Genomic DNA, 24,011 nt, shown 5'->3' with positions numbered 1-24,011 from the left:
GAGCCTTGCTTTTATTCAGTCCACTTGGACACCCAAATGCTGACCAGCCAGGAGATCTCATGCTGGCCTGAAGACTGGTGTGTGTACAAGTTAGCTTCGGCCAGGTCCCAGCCCTAAGGTTTCTTGGGAAAAGAGGGCTCAGCCAAGCCCAGTAACTGGAGAAATGATCAGATGTGTGTTCTCAGAGACTGTATGAAACCATCAGTGCTCAAAAAAAAAAATCAGGACAAGAATATGATCTATGACAGTCAGACAAAATTCTCTGAGAATAGGTATTTGATCAGGACAGGAACTATGTGTTCATTTCTCTAAAGACGCACTGCCCATTATTTCCAGTTATTCAATTTCACGTGATATTTATAATCATGGGGTACAATTTTAGTTTCTAATAGTGTATATGAAATATTGCCACTATAAAACTCTAAGATATAGTACACTATGAAATGGTAGGACATGAACACCAGTGGGAGCCACACAGTGGGGATCTGAAGGCAAACCCTGCCCCGTGGCAGCTGCATAGCCTTGGGCAATTTAGGAAATCTCCATTCCTTTGTTTGAGGCGATGGGATGATCACATACTATCTAGAACTTCACTAAGACAGTAGCTACTAGCCACATATGGCTATTTAAATTAATTTTGAAATTAAAAAAATACAAATTCAATTCCTAAGTCACTCTAGCCACATCTCAAGTGCTCAAGAGCCATGTGGGGTTAAAGGCTACTGTACTGGATAGCACAAATATCAAATCATCATAGAACATTCTATTGGACAGTGCTTGTCTATAAAAAATGGATCAAATATAATTTAGACACAGTACTGGGAATATATTAAACAAATAATAGGCTTATGTTCAGGATTTTTATATTCATGAATATGTGAAGAGCCTGGTATATAAGCCTAGTATCTGTGCTCCAAGTCTTTTTTCCTGTGAAAATCTTCGGGACTGTAAAAGGAATATGCATGAACCAACGCATTTAGGAAAGGAAAGCAAATGCAAGTGAGTCTGACTTTGGAAGAACTGGCATCCTCAGCACAAAACTCAATAACTATATAAAGGAGAATTCAAAATCACCAAGATTTCCTAGATTCATGGTGGATAAACAGCAACATTCTCATATGATTATCAAATTAGGAAAAGACTACCTTTGAAAATATTGAGACTTTCACTGCATAATCAGAGTATTCCTCGATTTGTTTAGGTCTTCTTAAATAAACATGATTTTAATTTTTAAAACTTTAATTTCTAGGATAGTTAACTTTTAATGTTATGAATTTTAAATATTTAAGTGATATTGATGATATACATATAACTGATTTTATATATTGCACTCCTATCCAATGTCCTTGCTAAATGTGCTTATTAAATCTAATGGTTTATCAGTAAATTATTCTCAGTTTTCTGCTGTCTTCCATTAATAGTTCCTTTCCAATTCTAACATCATTTATTTCTTTTCTTGCCTCATTGTACTGGCTTGGACTTGTAACAATAAGCATAAAATTTTTTTCCTTTTTATTTATTTCAAAGGGAAAGCTTTAAAAGCTTTCATTTAGAGAATTATTTTTAATTACAGATTTCATTTATCTAACAGATCAATATTTATGTTTCCTACTTCTGCTCCTGTCATTTTTAATTAATAGACATGTTTCTAGAAATATAACCATTTCATGTAATTTTTCAAATTTAATGGCCTAACTTTGTTCCTGGTATCCTCTCATGATTTTAATGTCTGTTATTAATGTACTTATAACACTTTTAAAATTTCTGATCTTGATTATTTGAGCCTTCATGTTTTTTTGATAAATTTCACTAGAATGTATCTGTTTCAATAATCCTTTCAAAGGGTTTTGATTCATTCCCCTGACTTCATGTTTGTTTTTCTTTAATAATTTATTAGTTTTATTATTTGCTTCAATCTGATTTCTGTGCTACATTCAAACTTTCTCCCATTTTAAAATATAAATTTAGGCTATAGAATTCCCTCTGAGAAATTCATTTTAGCAAACAAAAATTCAGTAATATATAAAATGATGATACATCATAACACAGAAAGGTTTATTCTTAGAAAAAAATGGTAAGTTGAATATTTGAAAATCTATCAGTGCAAATAATCACATTAAGAGAATAAAAGGAAAAAATACCATATGATCATCTCTCAAAAAATGCAAACAACTACATGATAAAATTCACTATACATTCATGGTTAGTACTCTTAGCAAAGCAGGAATATAATTTATTTTACTAATCTAATAACATCTATCTGCAAAATAACAGAGCTCACACACAGGGAAATTAAAAGGCACCATTTGAGAGCAGAAGGGTATAGAATATGTTACGAAATACTGGCCTGCCACAATTCCACACAAAGCTGGGTGAAAGAAAGAAAGAAAGGGAAACAAAAGGCCACCATGAGTTAAACCAGCAAGAGAAAATAAAAGCCAGGGTCACATAGGGGACAGCAGCTTATTAAGCCAGCATAGGGACAGGACAAAGCCTGCGGCTTCTGCACAGGAGGGGAGAGAGAGAGACTACAATGAGCTGAGACATCTCAAAGGTGCTAAAGCGGCCTCAGATCACAAGCGCTCCCGCTAACGCCTTGCTGGCGAAAAACGTTCCCGATGTAAGCCCACATGAATTTCCAGAAAATAAAGACCAGAAAATATGACGCATCGTCAAGAAAATGTACCGAAAAAGCTTCTAGAAGTTACAGTCATGAGACAAAGAAAAAAAAAAAAGACCCACACAGACAAAAGGGAGTGAACGCAAAATAATTTATAAAATTATAAAATTCACGTATGAGATATTTCACGAACTACAAGGTGAATTTTTAAGCACAGGGGGGAAGACAGAATTGTGATTTTTAAAATAGACATATGTGAAAAAGCAATCAGGAATGCTAGAAGAGATTAAATTTAAAACCTCAAAGGCCGCGATTACGTCCTCCACGGGAGACGGCCGACGAGCGGCTGGGGGATCAGCTGGCGTGCATCGGAGCAAGACAGAGGCTGGAGAGGAGGGGCTGGCAGCCCTGCCTGATGCAAACAAAGGCAGCTTCCGCTCCGACTCTCATGCCAGCTGTACGGATCCGAGCACGCCGTACGGACGCGACAGAGGACTGACGTTGTTCCCACAGGAAGTGTCCGCCGCGCCTGCCCAGAAAGGGAAGTAGGAACTCATAGTCACAGGAAGTAGAGAGTGGGGGGAAGGAAAAGAGATGCACATTTCCCAAAGACGAGCCCCGGGCCGGTTACTGACCTCCGGGCCTCAAGCCCAAAAGGAAGAGGCACCGGGGAAGTTCCGGCACCATTTCAGGGCACAGAAGCTGCCATGGAAGAGCCTGCAGCTCCCTCTGAAGCCTCTGAGGCAGCTGGGGCCCCTACGGGTGCTGCGGCAGCAGGGGAGGGTCCTGGAGGGCCCCGTCTGCCCGTGCGCCCTGCCCCCCGGCAAGTTGCGGTTCCGAGCCCGGCCCTCCTCCGAGCGTCACGTCGGAGGCCTGCCCAGGCCTCAGGGGGAGGGGCCGGGCCCAGCTGGCTGCCGAGCCGGAGCAGCGGCAGCTGGACAAAGCAAATCACCTGCAGGTATTATCTGCATGGGCGGTGCAAGGAGGGGGAGAACTGTCGCTACTCCCACGACCTCTCAGGCCGGCAGATGGCCAGGGAGGGTCGTAGTTCGCCGCCTGGGGCCTCTGCAGGCCGAGGCGCCAGCACGGCTGCGCACGTTGAGACCCTGCCTCAGGAAGTGGCGAAAGCCCCCCCTGCTGCGTCCTCACGCTCCTTGCCTGTGATTGGCTCGGCTGCTGAAAGGGGTTTCTTTGAAGCTGAGAGAGAGAGTGCAGGCCTGGAAGCTGCCGGAGGAGCAGGTGCAGAAGGCTGGGCGGATGCCATTGAGTTTGTTCCCGGGCAACCCTACCGGGGCCGCAGGGCCCTTGTTGTCCCCGAGGCTCCTCTGCAGAGCTCAGTGACTGAGAGGGAGCAGATTGCTGTGGGCACGGGGGAGCAGCTTTGCCGCGATGCTATCATGGGGCAATGCTTTCGTGGGGAGAGATGTATGTATGTCCACGGAGACATATGCGATATGTGTGGGCTACAGGTCTTACACCCGGTGGATGCTGTCCAGAGGGAAGAACATGTAAGGGCCTGCATTGAAGCACACGAGAAGGATATGGAACTCTCGTTTGCTGTGCAGCGCAGTCTGGACAAAGTGTGTGGCATCTGCATGGAGGTGGTGTATGACAGAGCCAACCCCAGTGACCGCCGCTTTGGCATCCTCTCCAACTGCAACCACGCCTACTGTCTTAAGTGTATCCGCAGGTGGAGGAGTGCCAAACACTTTGGGAGCAGGCTGGTCAAATCCTGCCCGCAGTGCAGGGTCACTTCCAGCCTTGTTATTCCCAGTGAGTTCTGGGTGGAGGAAGAAGAAGAGAAGCAGAAACTTATTCAGCAGTACAAGGAGGCAATGAGAAACAAGACCTGCAGGTATTTTGCTGCAAGCGGGGGTTATTGCCCATTTGGAGAGAACTGTTTTTACAAGCATGCAGACCCTGAGGGCCTGGGAGAGGATCCTGTGCAGGTGGGAGAGGGCGACATGCCCTTTAAAAGCTGTAAAAAAGAGCTTGTCATGCTTCGGCTGGCCAATCTGTTGTTTAAGTGTTTCCTTTCACTGGGAGATAATGAGCTCCCCTTCTCAGAGGACCAGTGGGACTTGCTTCATTATGAGCTAGAAAAAACATTTCAATTTGAGTCTGTAGCATTATGCTGTGGCATGTGGTCTAGTGTGCTGAGGCTCCGTCATCCGCTATTGCCTGTTTTCTGTTTGTAGACACATCTGTCACTCACAGGGGCTGTTGAAGTCATTTTCATGGAGCATCCATCTCTGTTTTCTTGCCCATCCCATTTGTTTCCCCCTATGATTATGGTGTCTCACTGTGTTAAAAAGCAATCGAAAGTCCTTAAAGTTATTGTTTGGTGAAATTAATATTACTGTCAGTTTATGGTTTATTTTGTCGTCTCTGTTTTCAACAGGAGTGACTCAGTTCTAGTCTAGTGTTTACAGAATTTCCACACTCATTTTGAAGTCCCTCAAGAATAAATGTGACAGGGTGAAGGGAGAAGTCTTAACTGAACAAGGAGCTTTTTGCTACTACAGCCTTAAGAAATGGACCCTGGCGGGGCCTTGTGGTGCAGCTGCTCATCTCTTGTTGTTTACATGTTGTTCCTTCCCTCATCCCCTTCAAGTGCGCTCTTTAACTTGTGGTTACCTTGTGGTTTTGTGTTTTACTTGACCAGAACTAGGTGCATATGTTTACATGTTTTTATCCTGTTTAGCTTGATGTGAAATTATTTATATTTGGAAGTGTGTATTTAAGAATTATATATATATATATATATATATATAAAGAGAGAGATGCATATAAATGTGTATAAAAGTTATGTATTTGAAAATATATATAAAAGATATACATCATACTATGCTATAATGTTTATGTAATAAAGTAAATTTGGAGCTGGAAGCTGGAAGTCAAAGGCTAATAGGATTCACTGTGTTGTGTGAGTGTGAGGTGTGTGAATGATCTTTCCCTTTCACAGGCTTCAGTGATTAGCATCTGATGAAAACAGCTATTCAAGAGGCTCTGGTCAAAAGTGGCAGACAGATCTTAAAGGACTTACAAAATATGGCATTGGTCTTTCCTATGATGGCATTAATAGCTCACTCTGCTATTATAAATATAAAAATGTGTGTTCCCATGCAGTTTAGCATCATCTCATTATCTCCTATAACAGTACAATCCTGGACTCATACACACAGTTTTTGTATTCAATATTTTGTATTGTCTATAGACATTCCAAACAAAGGGCTTTTGACAAAAATTTCAACATATAAGTGACAAGATTATAAAATATAAAATAAAATAATAAAAATATTGAAACCAGTCTGAATGCAACAATGGAAAAATTTAAAAATAGAATGTAGAAAGTAACAAAAACTAAATACAATAGTAATACGGAAAGTTTATAATACAAATACACCATAATTAGATTAAATGAAAATGGTTTAAAAACTAAAAGATTATCAGACTTGATTAAAATTAAAATGAATCTGTTGCTATTTAAAATACACACCTACAGTATAAGAATATAGAAACATTAAAAGAAGATGAAAAAATCAAACAGAGGTGCTGTGACTTTTTATCATAGACAAAGTTCATATTAAAGAAAAACATATTACTGTAGATAAATAAGGATGGTATGTAAAAAACTATAATTTACTAGGAAGATAAAACTATTCCAATTTTTCATTCATTTATTAACATAGCATCATATATACAAAGAATTAAGAGTAGAAAAATACAAAATCTTAGTGGGCAATTTTAATAGATCTTTTCAGTAACTGAATAAGCAGAGAAAGAAATAATGTATATTTAACAGCACAATTTTAACAGTTTACCTAGTTGACCAGTATAAAACGCTGTATGCACCAACTGCAGAATGCTCTTCTCCTGGCTACAGTAGCTGATGATATGCTGGGCGCCTGAGTCCCAGGAAATTCAGACTGCCCTGACTATCCAACAAAGACAGGGTGCATTTACAGATTTTATACTGTATACTAAGCACTCTGCAAAGCACTAAATTAATTCTCAGAACCACTTTGTGTGGTACCTGCTATAATTTTTCTCAGGTAATTTTTCTTGGGGTAAATAAGGTAGAGAGGTTAAGTTACTTGCCCATATAGCTATGACCCATAGGTATAAATTAGTGGAACAGCTAATGGAACTCAGTGTATTTCCAGAGCACAGGCACTGTGCTGCCTCTTCCCCCACATATATGACCAGGAGCAGGTGGCTCGGCTGAATATAGCTACTGGAAGCATGTGTGAAATCTTTAATTTCAGCCAGGTGGGACAGAGATGGGCATAAATAAGCTCCTGCAAAAGGTGGGAGACTTGGGGCTTTATCTGTGGGCTGCCAGACTCGGTATTTCTTAGTCTACTGCTAAGAACGTGCCTCAGCCTTCCATGTTTATACACTGCCTACCTTCTTACATGATCCCTTACATTTTATGGATAAGTATCTCAGCCTGTTTCACTGGAGTCTTTGCCATATTCCTTCCCTTGTGATTCCTCTTATCCAGAGAATTCACCAATTGGGAGGCACTAGATGCCTGGCTATTACTGGCACATGGGGTGAGTGATTCGAAAAGAAATCTAAACGTGTTCCCACCCTTGAGGCTGCCCCAGTCATGCAGCGAAAGGAGGGGTTAGATGACCAAACAGCCAAAGAACAGGACCAGATGCAGCACTCCCAAAAACTGTACTGATACCAAAGGCTCAGAAAATAGGCTCTGAGTAGTGACTCAGCAGTCAAGGAGGGGTTTTTAAGCCAAGCCTGGAAAGCTTTGAAAATGTTGCCCTAATATACATTAACTACATTGTGAAATAATCACATTTTTATTCAGATAGTATCTTGAACCAAACAATCATAATAAAATTTAGGAGGTATAGTGGGACAAGGGTTCGTAGAAGAGAAAATGGTTTGGGTGACAGACAAAGGATAATTAGAAACCTGACTCTCCCTTTTACCAGCCATGCGGTCTGGAGCAAGTTACTTAAATTTTCTATACCTCAGTTTCTTTATATGAGAAATGGGTACAACACCACCTATTTTGTTAGGGTTGTTGTGAGGATCAAATGTAAGCTGGACAAATGGTTTGAAACGTAAGTGGTAGTTTTAAAATGGCATGTCTAAAAGGGGGATTTGTGTGTGCTGGACCTGAGAAGAGCTTGCACAGAATTAATACTCCACCAATTTTTTTCTTTTTGGGAATCTTTGGAACTTGTGTTAAGGTAACATTATTATTTTATGATTATTTTCATAGGAAGGGGGCATATTACCTTTATTTCCGTAATTTCAAAAAGACCAAGTAATTTTTTTAGCAAAAGTTCACTTAAAATCAAAAGTGTGATATTCAATTGCAGAAAATATAGCAAACAACAAGAAAAAGGTGTATTATTTGTGATGGATGCCTACATGAGGAAACTAAGAAATAAAGAATAAATAAAAAAATAAGATGATGTTTAAAAACAGGATTCCCTGTTCCCTCGTCAGATCATTCAGAAAGAGGTCAAATAACAGGGCTGTCACTGCCATGAAGGCTGGACAAAGTGTTGAAAGGGCCTTACTGAGAAGACAGCTGGACTACCTCTGTTGTAGTGAGGAACAAAGGAGCCCTTGCCACACAAAAGTTTGTTCTGTGAAGGAGTTTGTTTGTTCAGAGTGTGTGCTGGCGCCTTCCTCAAGGACTCATGGTCTCTGCCTGGGGGTTCTTATAGAAGGTATCATTCTACCCACATGAAAAATGCCTGAGTGAAGCAAGTCTGATTTCCTTAAGCTTCTTGTGTCTCAATTTGGTGGATGTACAGACTTACAAATATGCTAACATTTACACAGTACTCCGTCCCCACTAAGATGTAGAAACCACTTTGTCTCACGAGTCACTAAAGCCATTTACTGAATTCAGTGACTTAAAGGGAAATATTCCCATTCCATAATCAATGAGCATATGCTCTTCCATTGTGCACTTTTGTAAATATCTCGGAGGTGTGGTTTCTGTTTCCACAGCAGATGCTAAAGGAAAACCTCCGTGTGGGAGGGAGTTGGGGTGCAGATGGGAAAAGGGATGTTTGGAAAATAACCCAGCATTATAGCAAAGAAGTAAATTAATACTTCTTGATTAAGGAAAAATTATACGTACTGCAATCTATTAGATAGATTGCCAAATACGTGCTCAGAGTAAAACCAGTTTTAAATACTGATATACATTGTCTAGAAAGACAAATTACATGATTAAATAGGTATCCAAATCTGTAAATTTTAAAGAACTTACCACACACACACACAACAGAAAAAATTAAGGAAGATTAAAGCAAAAATTAGTGGATCAGAAAATGAAAATATACACGTTATTTCTTTGAAAAAATAAACAGATAAACCATTAACTTAATCAAAAATGAAGAAGAAAGGGCCATTAAACAAAATATGAAACAATAAATATTAAGTAAAGACAAAAAGGCACTAAAAAATGGGAGAAAAATCCTTGTTGCACTGAGGCAAATGCACTTGCAAATGTGAAATAAATTTAAAATTTTCAACGTAAACATAATTTTCCAAACATGAATCCAGAAGACAAAGTAAATCAAACCAATTACTAATGAAAAATTAAATAAAGTTGTCAGGAGTGTACTTACTCCCCTGTCCCCCAAAAAAGAGAAGAGCAGGAAAAGACATTTGCCCAGAAATTTACTGAAACCTTTAAATATATTACAATGCTATGTAAACCATTCCAGAGAACAGAAGAATGGGAACACTGACATAACTTATGAATGATACATAACATTGGTATCAAAATGTTACGAATACAGTACACTACAAAGATAACTAGAGCTCAATCTCATTTATGAGTATTGATGCCAAAAATCAATGACAAATTAAATATTAACAAAAAATAACACTGTAGTAGGAGAATAAGACATCAGGAAGGAGTAGGTTATATTCCAGGAAAAAAAGGATGATAGACTATGAGAAAATATTTTATCTTGATATATCAAGAGAAATAATCATACGAGCATCTTCATGTATCCAAAAAACACTAAATTCATGATCCATATGAGTATTTTATATGTAATATAGATGTATAAGGTATAAATATTATCTATATATGTGTATGTATACATATATATTGTATACACATCTATATTTCTTTTAAATGCACACAGCAACAAAACATATAATGAAAGAAAGCAAAGAAAGAAGGTGAAAGTAGAAATTCAATTAAAAAATTAAATATTAAGGCTGATTTGATATTTGAAAACATCTTATAAACTAGATAAATGGTTATCTAACTTAAGAAAATGAGGAAAAGATAGAAACAAAAAGCACGTACATGATCACACACTCACCTAGTAAAAGGAATGTACCACAAATAGAGATTCTGTTAAAGAAACAACAAAAAACATTAATCAGATGCCAATTAATGGCAAAACCTGACATTGATCATTTTCTAGGCATATGTGATTAATCAAACATTGGCTTCAAAATATATTAAAATGTAACCTACCATTTACCATATAATTAAATAAATGATTTCACAGTATGCAGTTTTGCCTAAAAATAGGGATTTTCATAATACCTTTAGAGAACAAATAATTTCAGGGCTGCTCTACACAATTCAGAAATTAGAGATGCAAAGAAGGGCCACTTACATGGTTTTATTTTCTGTTTTATTCTTTTTTTTTTTTTCCAGTTTTACTGAGATATGGTTGACATACAAGGTTATGTAAGTTTAAAATGTCAAATGCAATGATTTGCTATATATATACATTGCAAAATTATTACCACAGTTTAGTTATCTATCACCTCATCATTATATTTTTGTGTGTGTGGTGAGATCTTTGAAAATCAACTCTTTTAGTGACTTTCAAATCTACAATACAGTATTATTAACTTTAGTCACCATGCTGTCCATTACATCCCCAGAAACTTATTCATCTTATAACTTGAAGTTTATACTCTTTTACCACCTTCATCCATTTCCCCCACTGCCCACTCCCTGCCCCTGGAAACCACCAGTCTGCCCTCTGTTTCTATGAGTTTGTTTTTTTTACATTACACATATGAGTGAGATCATACAATATTTGTTTTTCCATGTCTAACTTATTTTAGTTAGCATAATGCCTCAAGGATCATCCAAATTGTCACAAATGGCAGAATTTCCTTCTTTTTTATGGTTGAATAATATTCCATTGCATGACACATAATTTATACCAAAGTATAACCAAGATAGTACACACACGTGAGCAACTTTAATTTATGAACAATGATGCAAAAAAAGTAAAAAACAAATATTAGTAAAAATGAGAATAAAAATATTTAAGCATTTTTAGCCTTTTAATAAGTCACAGGAAAGTAATCATATAATCGTCTCTTTTGATCAGGTAAAAACAAGTAGATCCCTCGCCTCACTGCCAGTTAACCTTTTTATAATCAATGCAGTTGCATACAAAATCAAAAAATGAGACATAAAAATTTCAAAGAAGGATGTAAATTCATCTCTCTGATGATAGAATATTGCATATTGAAATTTCAAAACTGTCTAGAAAACTTCAAAAGTAAAACTCTGTAAGGAGCTAAGAAAAATTAATATAACAAGTTTCATATATTAAAAAAACATGTAAAAATATAATGAAGACCTATTTTTTATGAAAACAATTATTTAAAGTACATAGGAATAAACTTCAAAATGAATCTGAAAAGCTACATAAAGAAACATTTAAACACATCAAGTATTCTCAAAGAATACTGAAGAAACGAAAGTATATGACAAATTTTTTTTTTTTACTTTTTACATTTTTTATTGTGGTAAAATATACATATCAGAAAATTTACCATTTTAACCATTTTTAAGTGTACAGTTCAGTGACTTTAGGTACATTTGCATTGTTGTACAACCATGACCACAATTTATCTCCAGAATTTTTTTTCCTCTTCCTAAATGGATAGCGCTTTTCTCATAGAAGAGATGCCAATGAGGCAGAAAGTCCTAGAGAACTAAGATTCTTGCTAAAGATGCTTTGTGGAGGCAGACTAGTGTCAGAAGCTATAGACCATATAGCCAAACAGATGCACTCGTAGTTGTAAAAAAAAAAAAAAATACCGTGGAATTTGGTAGGGAAACTCAACATCATCCAAGTGCCAATTCTTTATTTATGTCCTTTACAAAATCCTAATAAAGTACTGCTATGGATTAAATGTTTGTGTCCCCACAAATTCTTCTGTTTAACCCTTGATGATCAATGTGATGGTATTTGGAGTTGTGGCCTTTGGGGGTAATTTGGCTCTGCCCTCATGAATGGGATTAGTGCCTTTGTAAGAAGAGACACAAGAGAGATGATCTTTCTCTTCGAAATATGAGGACATAGCTAGAAGGTGGCCATCTGCAAACCAGGAAGAGGGCCCTCACCAAGAACTTGACTATGCTGGCACCCTTGATATCGGACTACCAGCCTCCAGAGCTGTGAGAAATAAATGTATGTTATTTAAGCCCCCAGTCTGTGGTATTCTGCTATAGTAGTTTGAACTGAGTAAGACAGAAATTGGTACCAGGAAGTGGAGTGCAGCTCTAGCACATACCTAAAAATGTGGGAGTGATTTGAAACTGGTAATAGGTAGAGGCTGGAAGAGTTTTGAGGTGCATGCTAAAAAAATTGACATTGCTGTGAAGAGACTTTTAAAGGTAACTCTAGTGAGAACTCAGAAGGGAAAGAAGAGAACTGTACAGAAAGCTTCTGTCTTCTGAGATAATACATAAAGCATCATATTCAGAATGTTGGTAGAGATAAGCATGGTAGTGGCCATTCTAATCAGAAATAAGGAATATGTTATTGGACAATGGAGAAAATGGGATCCTTGTTATAAAGTGGCAAATAACTTGGCTGAATTGTGTTCATGTAATAGTATCTTGTCCAAAGTAGAACTTATGAGTGATGAAATAGATATTTAGCTGAGGATATTTGTAAGCAAAGTGTTGAAGGGGCTGCTTGGCTCCCCCTGACTGCTTATAGTAAAATGTGAGAAGAGAGAAATGAAGACAGAATTGATAAGGAAAAAGGAACCAGAATATAAAGACTTGGAAAATTCTCAGCCTGTCCATATTACAAAAAATAAGGAAGTGTCTTCAGAGGAGAAAACTAAGCGTGTGGCAGACCAACCAGTTGATAAGGAGATTAGTGTGAGTGTGAACCGTGGACCTAATCAGCCACCCCAGCTGGAAACACTGCCAGTTTGAATTTAAGGGAACAGAGATGAGATGGAAGGAAGGAAGACTGTCAGACTTCTTGGATTGTACAGGACAGAATCATAAGAACTATTTGGCTCTGAACATGCTCTATTTTTCAAGCCAAGGGGGGAATGACCCCAAAGGCAATTCAGGGATCATCAGGGCTGCCTCCTTAGTTTCAAGAGAGGGTGCCATTACTTTGCTTTAAACAGGCCATACAGCATCTGCCCTAAGCTGTGGTGATAGGGCTGCCTGGAATGTTGGGGGGATGATGCCCATCTGGTGGGTTCCTGAGGGTGTGACCCTACCTGGCAGAGCTGTGGGGAGAGGACCACTGCCCCAGTGGTTTTGGAAAGCAAGACCACTGCCCCAGTGGGTCCAGAAAGCAGAACACAGAGCCAAAGAGGATTATTCCAAAGGCAAAGATAGATGGAGTTTGCCTTGCTAGATTTTGGACTTGCTTGGGACCTGTCACCCCTTCCTTCTTTCCTATTTCTCATTTTGGAATGTCTATTCTATGCCTGTCCCACCACTGTATTTTGGAAGCATATAACTTGTTTGGTTTCACAGGTTCACAGTTGGGGAGTAATTTTCCCTCAGAATGAATAGTGTCTCAAGTTTTATCCATATCTGATTTAAATGATATTTAGATAAAATTTTGGAATTCAGATGTTAGAGTTGAGGATGGAATGAGTTAAGACTTTCGGGGCTATTGGATAGAATGAATGTATTTTGCACGTAAGAATTTTGAGGGCCAGGAGTGGAATGCTATGTACTGAATATTTGTATCCCCCAAAATTCATATATGGAAGCCCTAATCCCCAGTGTGATGGCATGTGAAGGTGGAGCCTCTGGGAGGTAGTTTGGCCATGAGGGTGGAGCCCTCATGAATGAGATTAGTGCCCGTATAAGAAGAGCCATGAGAGAGGTGATCTCTCTGTCTCTATCATAGGACGTAGCTAGAAGGCGGCCATCTGCAAACCAGGAAGAGGGCCCTCAGCAAGAACCCGACCGTGCTGGCACCCCTGATCTCAGACTTCCAGCTTCCAAAATTGTGAGAAATAAATGTTTGTTATTTAAGCCACCCAGTCTGTGGTATTCTGTTATAGCATCCCAAACAGATAAGACAGATACAAATAGATCGTGTATAGCTAACATAAATAAATAAAATTATTGTGAAAGTTCATACAAAGAAAAAAATTCCTGTAGAAATTGAACATTTTAGAATTGAAAAATAACCAGTCGTTGAACCCTTCCAAATCTGAAAATGAAGTACCATGTGCCAGCAGTTTGAAGAGTGAGGTATTAGCACTAGAATTGAGAGATAAAAAATATATATTAAAAAGGTCCAGAAATGGACACAGATCCATATGGCAATTGCGTTTATGATAAAGATTATAACAAAAATAACTTGGGTTTTTCAATAAAAATTCTAAGGTAAACATAGGAGTCATCTTGTATACTAATACATGGCATTATCATATATCATACTTTACACCAGTATAAATTCCACTTACATCAAAATTTCAAATGTAAATATGGAATTAAAAATGTACAGAAACAATATAGGATATTTTTTTCTTTTAAAGTCATGTAGTTAAAAATGCCTTTCTATGACATGATTGACAGAAGTCTTAAAGGAAATTTTGACAATAACTGTAGCAGCTGTGTGGAGCATACCATGTTCCAGGTTCTGTTCTAAGAAATATTATCTCTTTTAATTCTTCCAAACATCCAAAGAGGTAAGTACTATTTTTATCCCCTTGTAGCAGCGAGAGAGGTAAGGCTCAGAGAGGTTCAGAGATGTGCCCATGGCCACAAGGTTGATAACAACTGACTTCAGGGACCATTCTCTCAGCCACTGCACTGCCTTAACAAATGTGACCACCTTAAAGTGAGACTAACAAATTTGACATGAGAAAGACCAGAAGATAGTATCAAACTGCAAAATAAAGTGGAATTCATAAAACAAGTCAAGAGATTATTTCAGAAATTTATAAACTGATCCAATAAAACAAAAGACCAACTTAATAAAGAAATTAACAAAAAAGTGTGAAGAGATACTGCACACAAAATGAAATGCAAATAGTTTTAAAGATAGGAAAAGTCAACCATCACTAATAATAATGTTCATTAAAACTGCATGGAGTTTCATTTTTCTCCTTTCAGTTTGTCAAATAGCCAAACATTTGAAAGCACACTCTGGTGACTGCTAGGGAAACAGGCACTCTCATATATCGCTTGTAGGAGTGTAAATGGTACACTCTCCATAGAGGAAAATGTGTAATACCCATCAAATCATAGATTCACATATATAAACTCCTTGACCAGCCATTCTCTTCCTTTAAATGTGGCTTACAGGTATATTCTACACATATAAAATCATTCAAGTACAATTATGTTAATTGCAGCCTTTGTTATAGCAGTAAAAGCTTAGAGGGGCTGGCCTGGTGGCATAGTGGTTAAGTTCAGCATGCTCGACTTCGGCGGCCTAGGTTTGTGAGTTTGGATCCCAGGCGTGGACGTACACAACTCATCAAGCTATGCTGTGGCAGCATCCCACATACAAAATAGAGGAAGACTGGCACAGATATTAGTTCAGGGCCACTCTGCCTCAAGCAAAAAAGAGGAAGATCTGCAACAAGTGTTATCTCAGGGCTACTCTTCTTCAGCAAAAAAAAGAAAAATTGGAAATGACTACAAAATCCAACAGTAGGCAACTGGTTAAAAAATAGCAGAGATATACAGTGGAATATTATGAAGTCGCATATAAAGAGTAAATAAAGAAAAAAGTGTGAGGAAATCTACATGGGCTGACCTGGAAACATATAGTGGTAAGTAGGCATTCAATGCATAGAAGTTTATAGAATTACATCACTTGTATGTAAAGGCAGTAATAATTATATATAATGTCTTTGCTTATATATATAATTATATTTGGTGTCTTTGCTTATATGTGCATAAAAGTCTCTTTAAAAGTCATTTGTGAAAAAATATGTGTATTTTTTAAATACATATATGCATGTATGTATAGAGATATATATACACACAAATACATACATGTGTGTAAAATATATGTAATTAAGTAAATATACACACAGGTGAATACGTATATATATGTGTGTATATGTGTAAAATAAAATACATACAGAGCTGAAAACTGAATGTCAATCATTAGTATATTTGGTTCCTTTATGAATGTGGGTTGTGTAAAGAAAAGATGCAAAGATGTGATTGATCAGATGTGAATGATTACTAAGGAAAAATTTTAAGCAGTTTCAGCCAAAAACAGCACACTGTCATTGTAAGGAGCCAGCAATGACTCAGTGCTGCTAGTCACTATGGCAACAGAAATGACTCTTAGGGATCCCACAGCTGTAGACATAGGTTTACTTATAAGGCTTGGTACTGTCTGCTATTGTCATATAATAATTCAATCTGTGACTCAGATGCACAGGTCCTTATACTCAATATTCTAGTTTCCCCTGAGCATCTCTAAAGATCTTTGTTTTTAAAAATATTGAAATAGTAACTAAAAAGTGGGAAGAGAAGAATGAAAAATAATAAATTTGCAAGAAGGTAAGAAAGAAGAGTAAACTGACGTAGAACAGCAAGAAAAATAGAATATAAACTGTAATATTGGAAACTAAACACAAGTAATCCAAAAGAAACATTTTCTAAATTTATTTATATTTTATAAAGTTAATTTTAAGGCAAAGGTGTTAGTAAAGAAAATAAGAAATATTCAATGCATCAAGAAGTTAAAATCATTTTAAATTTGTATTCATGTAATTACATAGTCTTATGGCTAGTCATTATGCTAATATGAGAGCTCTCTAAGTTTTTTTCCAATTTAGAAGTTTTTCTAATTCAAAAGATCCATCATCTGGCCATTGATGAGTAGGATCTTAACAGCAACTCAAGCCAATAGGCCTTTTTATGGCTTAACCATGGACACAAGAAGCATCCCCAAAGGAGCATGCAAAGGATGAAGCCCTCACAAGTTCCAAAAAGTTCACTCCCAGAGTTAGCCTAAGAAATTAAAGGCAGTGAGTATGAGGGGCTCTGTTTTTAAACAGCCATTCCAAAACACAGGAAATCACATGTCCCTCCCATTTTTCAGCAGAATGGGGTGACCTACCAAGCCAAAAGTTCACTCAATTTTTTTTTTTACATTATTTAAGCTTGGATGCACAGCCTACTCGGCTGACCACAAGATGCATAAGCATGCTCTGACTGGTGGAGATAAAAGACCATCTCTGGAAGGAACAGGATCAATAGAAAAAAAATTTACTCATCCCAAATCTTTACCAGAGTTGCTTTTGCCCAAAAAACTAGTATCACAAATGTTTTCTTCTGCTAATCTAAATTTAAAGAGAGAGAGAAAAAAAGATTCTCACCATTTTCATTCCATAGGACACTGCAGACAGAGATCTAGGAGGCTGACAAGTTAAGAAAGCTTGTCTTTTCTTGCCATCCTCTTATGTCCCAGGATCTCGCAGCTGTAGTAGTCACAAGGACAACGCAGTCTTCCAGCCAATGATACTCCTGGCTGACTTGCCAAAACTTTCAGGGAGGGGAAAATTCTCTCTTCTACCTTTTTTGAGTTCTTCTTGTTGTACTAATAATAGCAGTGACAGAAGACCAGATTAACGCGAGAAAAAACAACTTAATGTGTACATATTGGAGCTCATAAAAATGATCCTCTCTGAGATGTGCAAAGCAGGCTGCTTTTATAACTTTTTACACAAAGAAACAATAAATGTTGAGGAATTGATAGTACAAAGAAACTTAAGTTTGGGGTACATAATTAGTGAAGAATTTAAGAAGAGTTTCAAGCTTTAGGTAGTAAATTAGTAAAAGTAACAAAGTTTGTTTATACAGGCTTCTTTGCCCTGAATTTTCTGGCTGTTGTGATAAGAATACCTCTATCTCCTGGTGTGGGGAGGGTACCTTTCACATGGATTATTTATTTCCTGCTTTCAGGGGGAACAGAGAGAGAAGACAATGTCCTATTGTATTGGCTGCCTATTAAGGTAACTTTAACTCAAAATAATCAATACGCCATTGTGGAATATTTTGGGGCAGACTGCCCTGGAACCCAACTATATATATATATATAGTTGTCTATATATATATATCAACATGTAATACATATTATATATAATGGCACCATATGTATTATATATAATGGTACCATTTACCCAGACTGTCACAATAAGCAGCTGAAGAAACACTAGACTGTGCTTGGAGAAGGTGAAGTTGTTTTGGGGTCAGATACATAGAATATTGGAAGCTAACACCATTTCTTTGTCTTACTATCTTGGGCAAATTACTTAAGTATCCTACAGCTCAGTTTACTCATCTGAGAGAAAATGGGAATAAGAACTCAGTTACAAGGTATTTTATGAAATCCAGAAGAATAAAATCCAGGTACAGTATAAATGAATAATTCTTGAGTGTTTGGGGACCTATGATGAGCATGATACTCATACTCAAAGATCTGAGCTCCAATTTTTTTGAGGTGAGCTCTTTGGAAGCATATTATTCCCACATGAATAATGACTTAGGCAGGAGGCATGTTAGCCCAATGTTCCAAAAATTTTTATGATAGGGGATTATTACGCAATGTATTTCAGGTAAAATTATAAATGTTTAAACTGTTATATTGCACATTTTATAGGATTACTTTCCATTTTCTTGTGTGTGTGTGTGTGTGTGTGTGTGTGTGTGTGAGGAAGATTAGCCCTGAGATAACATCTGTTCCCAATCCTCCTCTTTTTGCTGAGGAAGATTGGCTCTGGGCTAATATCCGTGCCCATCTTCCTCTACTTTATATGTGGGACGCCAGCCACAGCATGGCTTGACAAGCGATGCATAAGTCCACACCCAGGATCCAAACCTGCAAACCCTGGGCTGCCAAAGTGGAGTGAACAAACTTAACCACTTCACCACTGTGTTGGTCCCTCTGCTTTCTGAAAAACAGCAAAAATCTGTGTATATTATATTGTAGTTATGTATATAACTACATAAGGAAACAAAAATTAAGAGATGAAAAAGTAACATTTTTGACAAAAATAGCTAGATATTTAAGGGAACGTACTGTATGAGTTCATTTATAAAAAGTTCATAAAAGGAAAACCTAATTTATTATGATAGAAATTGGAACCCTGGTTACCTATGGGGATAGAGATTGACTGGAGAGGGGCATGAGAGAACATGCTTAAATGATGGAAATGTTTTGTAACTTATGTGATTATTGGTTTGCATAGGTCCAATCATATGCTGGAGTTGGCACTAATGGCTCACAAAAGCCAAATGTGTACATCTCTTCCCAACTCCACAATCAGTAACATCATATCATATTGGTCCAAGATTGAAATTGGACATGGTGAGAGTATTTACACCATAGACATTAACTAACAGTACAAATTAGTGCTTTTTTTTCAGAGAACTGATTTATCAGCACATCACTGTACAGATCTAATTTTTATTTGTCAAAATTCATCAAATATGTATGGTCTCAAATTCTGGATACCTCACTTTTCATGAATTGTAACTTAATAAAAACTAATAATGGTAAGTTCTCTTCCACGTAAAGCGCTGTCCCTTTTGGTGCTATTAGACACTGGGGCCTAAGTCACTGTCATTGCAGGCAGTCTCTCTAAACTCCTGAAAGGGGAGCCCTTCCACTACAGGTTATTGCTGGCAAAACAATCAAAGGTGTACAAACCCATTCAGAAATAACTTGTCAACTTACAAAAACAGAATCCAGTTTAAGAGGCAAAGCAATTCTTTGGAATCAAAGAATTGCAGTTCAGGGAGCACAGATTCAGGCAGAGACCCAAATAGTGTCCCACTAGGGAGTAAAATCAGGGGCTTTTAATGGCAAAGAAGGGAGGTTGTATTACAAAGAATTTTAATTGGAGTTGGAGGCAGAAGCTAGTCTTGGCTAAGCGTTGATTGACTATTGATTCCATTTCCAGAAAGTCCATAATCATCAGTTTTTGTGATCAAGATGTCCATTCCCCTGCTGACTTTTCAAACAATTGCTTGTAAAACAATTGCTGTTTCGGCCCAGTCCAAAAGTTTGGACCAGTAGAAGGTTCAAGAAAGAAAGGCAGTTTCTCTGGAAAAGCAGCTCTGATTCCATTTTAAAATGGCTCCACTAAAATCAAATTTGACATTTCCCCCTTTTGATTGAGATCTATTCAACCATTGGAAAGTATTGCTGATCAACTATTGGAAAGCACTGCTGATCAGCCATCAAAGCATCATTGGTCTTTCATCACTAGGAAGGCTTATTCCTGGTATGTCATGTCTCACACAGGAGGGAAAGTGGTTTCCTTAGAAAAGCCTTAGGCCATATTTGAGCAACAAGAGTGCTTCAGCAGAGAAAAGCCTTACCATCAAGTTCCTTTAAGGGCAAACATTGTCTGTAGTTCCTCAAACTTTCTCATATGAAGGCACATAAGCCTTAGCAATCATTTTAAAGCGCTGACTGACCAGTATCTGAGTGGTGTTTTTATAACACTGAGTAATGTAGAAGAGACAAAGTTTTACCACAGTGAGAGTTCCTATAAAAACAAACAAAATGTTAAGTCCAAATTGAAGAATATATCTGAACCAGGGGGCAATTCCTGAGGGTATCCAGCTAAAGAGATCAAAGAACTATGGTGTGTCAGTGGCAAATTGTGTCTACTACTACATTTACCTTGCCAGAGGTGTTTACCCAAGTTCAGAAAGGGTATTTACAACAGTTGCAATTGTTACCTCTTAAATCTCTAGAGGTTTAATTGGTTAGGCAAGAATTTCTAGACACTTAGCACAAGGAATTGAGCGAGGAATGACAGAGATTGGTAACTAAGCGTACTGAAGGATTCTCTAGATTCATGTACAGAATAAGGCTTCTGATGACAAATCCAATAGTCAGAAATATTTCTCCCTTTTGTAATAGATTGGGAGATGTAGATAAGAGTCTTGTCTTTCCAAGAAAGAGTGGGAGAAAAATAAGAAGCAATAGCAAGGGGCCGGCTCAGTGGCGAAAGCAGTTAAGTGCACGCGCTCCACCGCGGCGGCCCGTGGTTCGCCTGTTCAGATCCCGGGCGCACACCGATGCACTGCTTGTCAGGCCATGCTGTGACGGCATCCCATATAAAGTGGAGGAAGATGAGCATGGATGTTAGCCCAGAGCCAGTCTTACTCAGCAAAAAAAAAAAAAAAAAAAAGAGGAGGATTGGCAGATGTTAGCTCACGGCCAATCTTCCTCACAAAAAAAAAAAAAGAAGAAGCAATAGGGAGTAAAATGTGTGCAGGCCTGGTTTGGCCATCAAAGGAAAGCTGTCTGCCTCCAATGGCAGCCACTTCTCTTCCTAGTCAATTTGATTTGTAGGTCTCCAGTGTTTGTACGGGGCCAGAGGTCAGCTAAAGCCTTCTTTAGCTGTGAGATATATCTCCAAGTTTAAATGCCTTCTCGTTCTGTAGCAGTGTCAGTGGTCAGAAGCAGTTGATAAGGTCCTGTCCAATGGGATTTGAGGGCTTTCTTCCTCTGAGGATGCTTCCAGAGTACCCAGTCATCATGATATAGACTGTGACCAACAGGATCCTTTAAGTTATTTAACTTGTTGATGATAGGCTAGAGTATAAGACATTAGAGACTTACAGTAGCTGGTCATACTAGCGTAAGACAAAAAGGGATCAGCAGAAGGTTGTCTACCAATCTACATTGACTATCTCATGTGGAGAGTTTATGTTTTTCAAAAAGGATACCACTAATAGTCAGTGAGACCAAAGACAATACTTTAAGCCAGGGGAGTTCAGTCTACAGGTTATAACAAAATCTCAAAGACAATTAACAGGACTAGAATCTAGTACCTACAAAGGTACAAACATAATTTTTATCTTCACGATAACCCTCAATATTTTTTTACCAAAGATAATCACCGTAAAACGAATGTGTTTATATTAAAAACTTGGCCTGATTATTTATATGTGAAAATAACAATACTCACTGAGAGTTTCTGAATTCTGGAGGGATCAGGTAGGGAGAAAAAGTAAATGTTTCATCTCTCTTCACAAGTGTATATCTCACCAATTGTTGATGGCTTAAGAGAAAAAATTTCCTTAAATCTGGAAAAACAAAACATTACAGCATCCTCCTCAGTTCATGTAGTCTCATATAATTAGTATTTGTTCTTGGTCTTTTGTTAAGCAGTTTTATGAAGCCCTCAGTTTCTCCATTTGAGTTCTGTAGTTCTTAACCCAGTTCAGTTTCATGATCTGAAAGTTTATCAGAAATCTGTGTTCTAGAGTAAGTGTCAGAGATCCTTTCCATGAATCTTTCTAAAGATGAAACATATTTTCAAAAGCATCAGAGTAAAACATTAACTGTCTATAAATGACAAAAGACTTACAATGGCATACTTAAAGATCTGATTACAATGCAATTGACAAGGAAATTTGGTTATTTCTGTAACACATTTTAAGATAATGACTAGAATTATGACTGATAACATTATACCAGGACATATCAGAATTTTAGGAATTTTATATAATTCTTAGAACACTTATGTTAATAACATTTACCCACGCAATATAACCTAAGAATGTTTGCCATTTATTTAACAATGCTTCCCATGTAATTTAACATGCAAAATAAACCTAATTAGTTTAATATCTCCCTTTTTACAGAAAGAGAGAACAAACTATTTGAGAAGTGACAGGGGCCCTCTGAAATTCTCAGTTACTTTCAGTAAGCTGAGAACAAGAAAAGATAGAATCCAAGTGCCTAGAAGTTGGGGAGTTGAGCTCATGGCCCTATTGCAAGATATGCCAGCACCTGAGAAGGAAGAGATTCCCCTGAATGCATTGAGCCAAATTAACTTGCAAGTATGGCGCAAACACAAGTGGGACAAGCAGCTAGTGCCACACCAGTAAAGGTAAAATTGAAACAGATAGATCACTGGCCCCAGGTGAAACAATCCCCCTAGAATCCAGAAGCCATAAGAGGAATCTTTCCTATAATCAATAGGCTTTTAGAACAGAGATTGATCAGGCCATGGATATTCCCATGGGACGCTCTCATTTTACTCGTTAAAAGGCTGGGAACAAGGGAATATAGGTTTGTTCAAGACCTTAGGGCTGTCAATGCTATACAGTGCTGAATTTAAAGGATGTTTTTTCTGCATTCCATTAGATCCTCATCCCTCACTACCCTCCGGGTGATGTTCTAATCACCCTGCCCTGCCTTTAGCAGGAATCCTTCTAGGTTGGTGTGATATTGTGATTTATAACAAGAAATATCTTCATTTCATTTCTGGCACACAGTTCCCCAAACCCTTGTAATTTCCTATATAAGAGCCATAGGGACTATCTTTTGTTATAATAATTACTTTTGTCTCAGTTCCTGAAATAACTCCGGATAAAAGTGAAATGGGTGTTTTTTGTTATTCATAAAAAGCCCCTTTCAACCACACCTGAGTTTATGTTAATAAGGTGAATTTTGGAAAGCCCGTGAGGGTGGAGGCTGGTTATCAGGGGAACCAATTTTGTGATTAGAGGGTTGGGACTTTCAGTCCCATACCCCTCCTCATGCCTCCAGGGTGGGGAAAGGACCTGAATATTGAGTTCAATCACCAAGAGGGAATGATTTAATCAACCATGTCTTTGTAATGAAGCCTCCATTAAGTCCTGAAAGGATAGGGTTCAGAGAGCTTTAGGGTTGGTGAACACGTGGAGATTCAGGGAGAGTGGCACACCCAGAAAGAGTCTGGGAGCTCCACATCTCTTCCCCACGTAAGTTGCTCTATGCGTCTCTTCCATCTGGCTGTTAAGTAAAATGTCTTCCTGAGTCCTGTGAGCCACTCTATCAAATTAATCGAAGGAGGGGTCATGGGAACCTTTGGTCTGTGGCTGGTTAGAAGCACAGGTGACAACCTGGACTTGCAATTAGCACCTAAAATGGGAGCGAAGGGTAACCCTATGGACTAAACCCTTAACCTGTGGGATCTGATGCTGTCTCCACGTAGATAGTGTCAGAATTGAGTTCAATACATTAAACTTCTTAGTGAGTAAGGGATATAAAGTGTCTAAAAGGAAGGCACAATAATCTAAATAGACAGTAAAGTATTCGGGGTGTATCATTTCAAAAGGATAATGCAGCCATCCTCAAGAGAGAGAAGTGGT

The 24,011-nt window shown here is 37.9% G+C and overlaps 1 protein-coding gene across 1 annotated transcript; it reads left to right on the top strand.

Moving 5' to 3' along the window:
• Positions 1-3,255: 3,255 nt before the first annotated feature.
• On the top strand, positions 3,256-5,963 carry MKRN3 (makorin ring finger protein 3). Its single transcript, XM_058542265.1, has one exon. It carries the CDS (start codon positions 3,328-3,330, stop codon positions 4,816-4,818), a length of 1,491 nt encoding a protein of 496 aa, XP_058398248.1. The 5' UTR covers positions 3,256-3,327; the 3' UTR covers positions 4,819-5,963.
• The last annotated feature ends 18,048 nt before the right edge of the window (positions 5,964-24,011 follow it).

This window comes from Diceros bicornis, chromosome 5 (assembly GCF_020826845.1).
Source record: "Diceros bicornis minor isolate mBicDic1 chromosome 5, mDicBic1.mat.cur, whole genome shotgun sequence".
NCBI lineage: Eukaryota > Metazoa > Chordata > Mammalia > Perissodactyla > Rhinocerotidae > Diceros > Diceros bicornis.
The sequence above is the reverse complement of the archived record's forward strand: the minus strand, read 5'-3'. Positions and strand labels throughout refer to the sequence as shown.

Excerpts from the sequence above, each read along its gene's own strand:
- MKRN3 (XM_058542265.1), top strand. The coding sequence starts at position 3,328 with ATGGAAGAGCCTGCAGCTCCCTCTGAAGCCTCTGAGGCAGCTGGGGCC.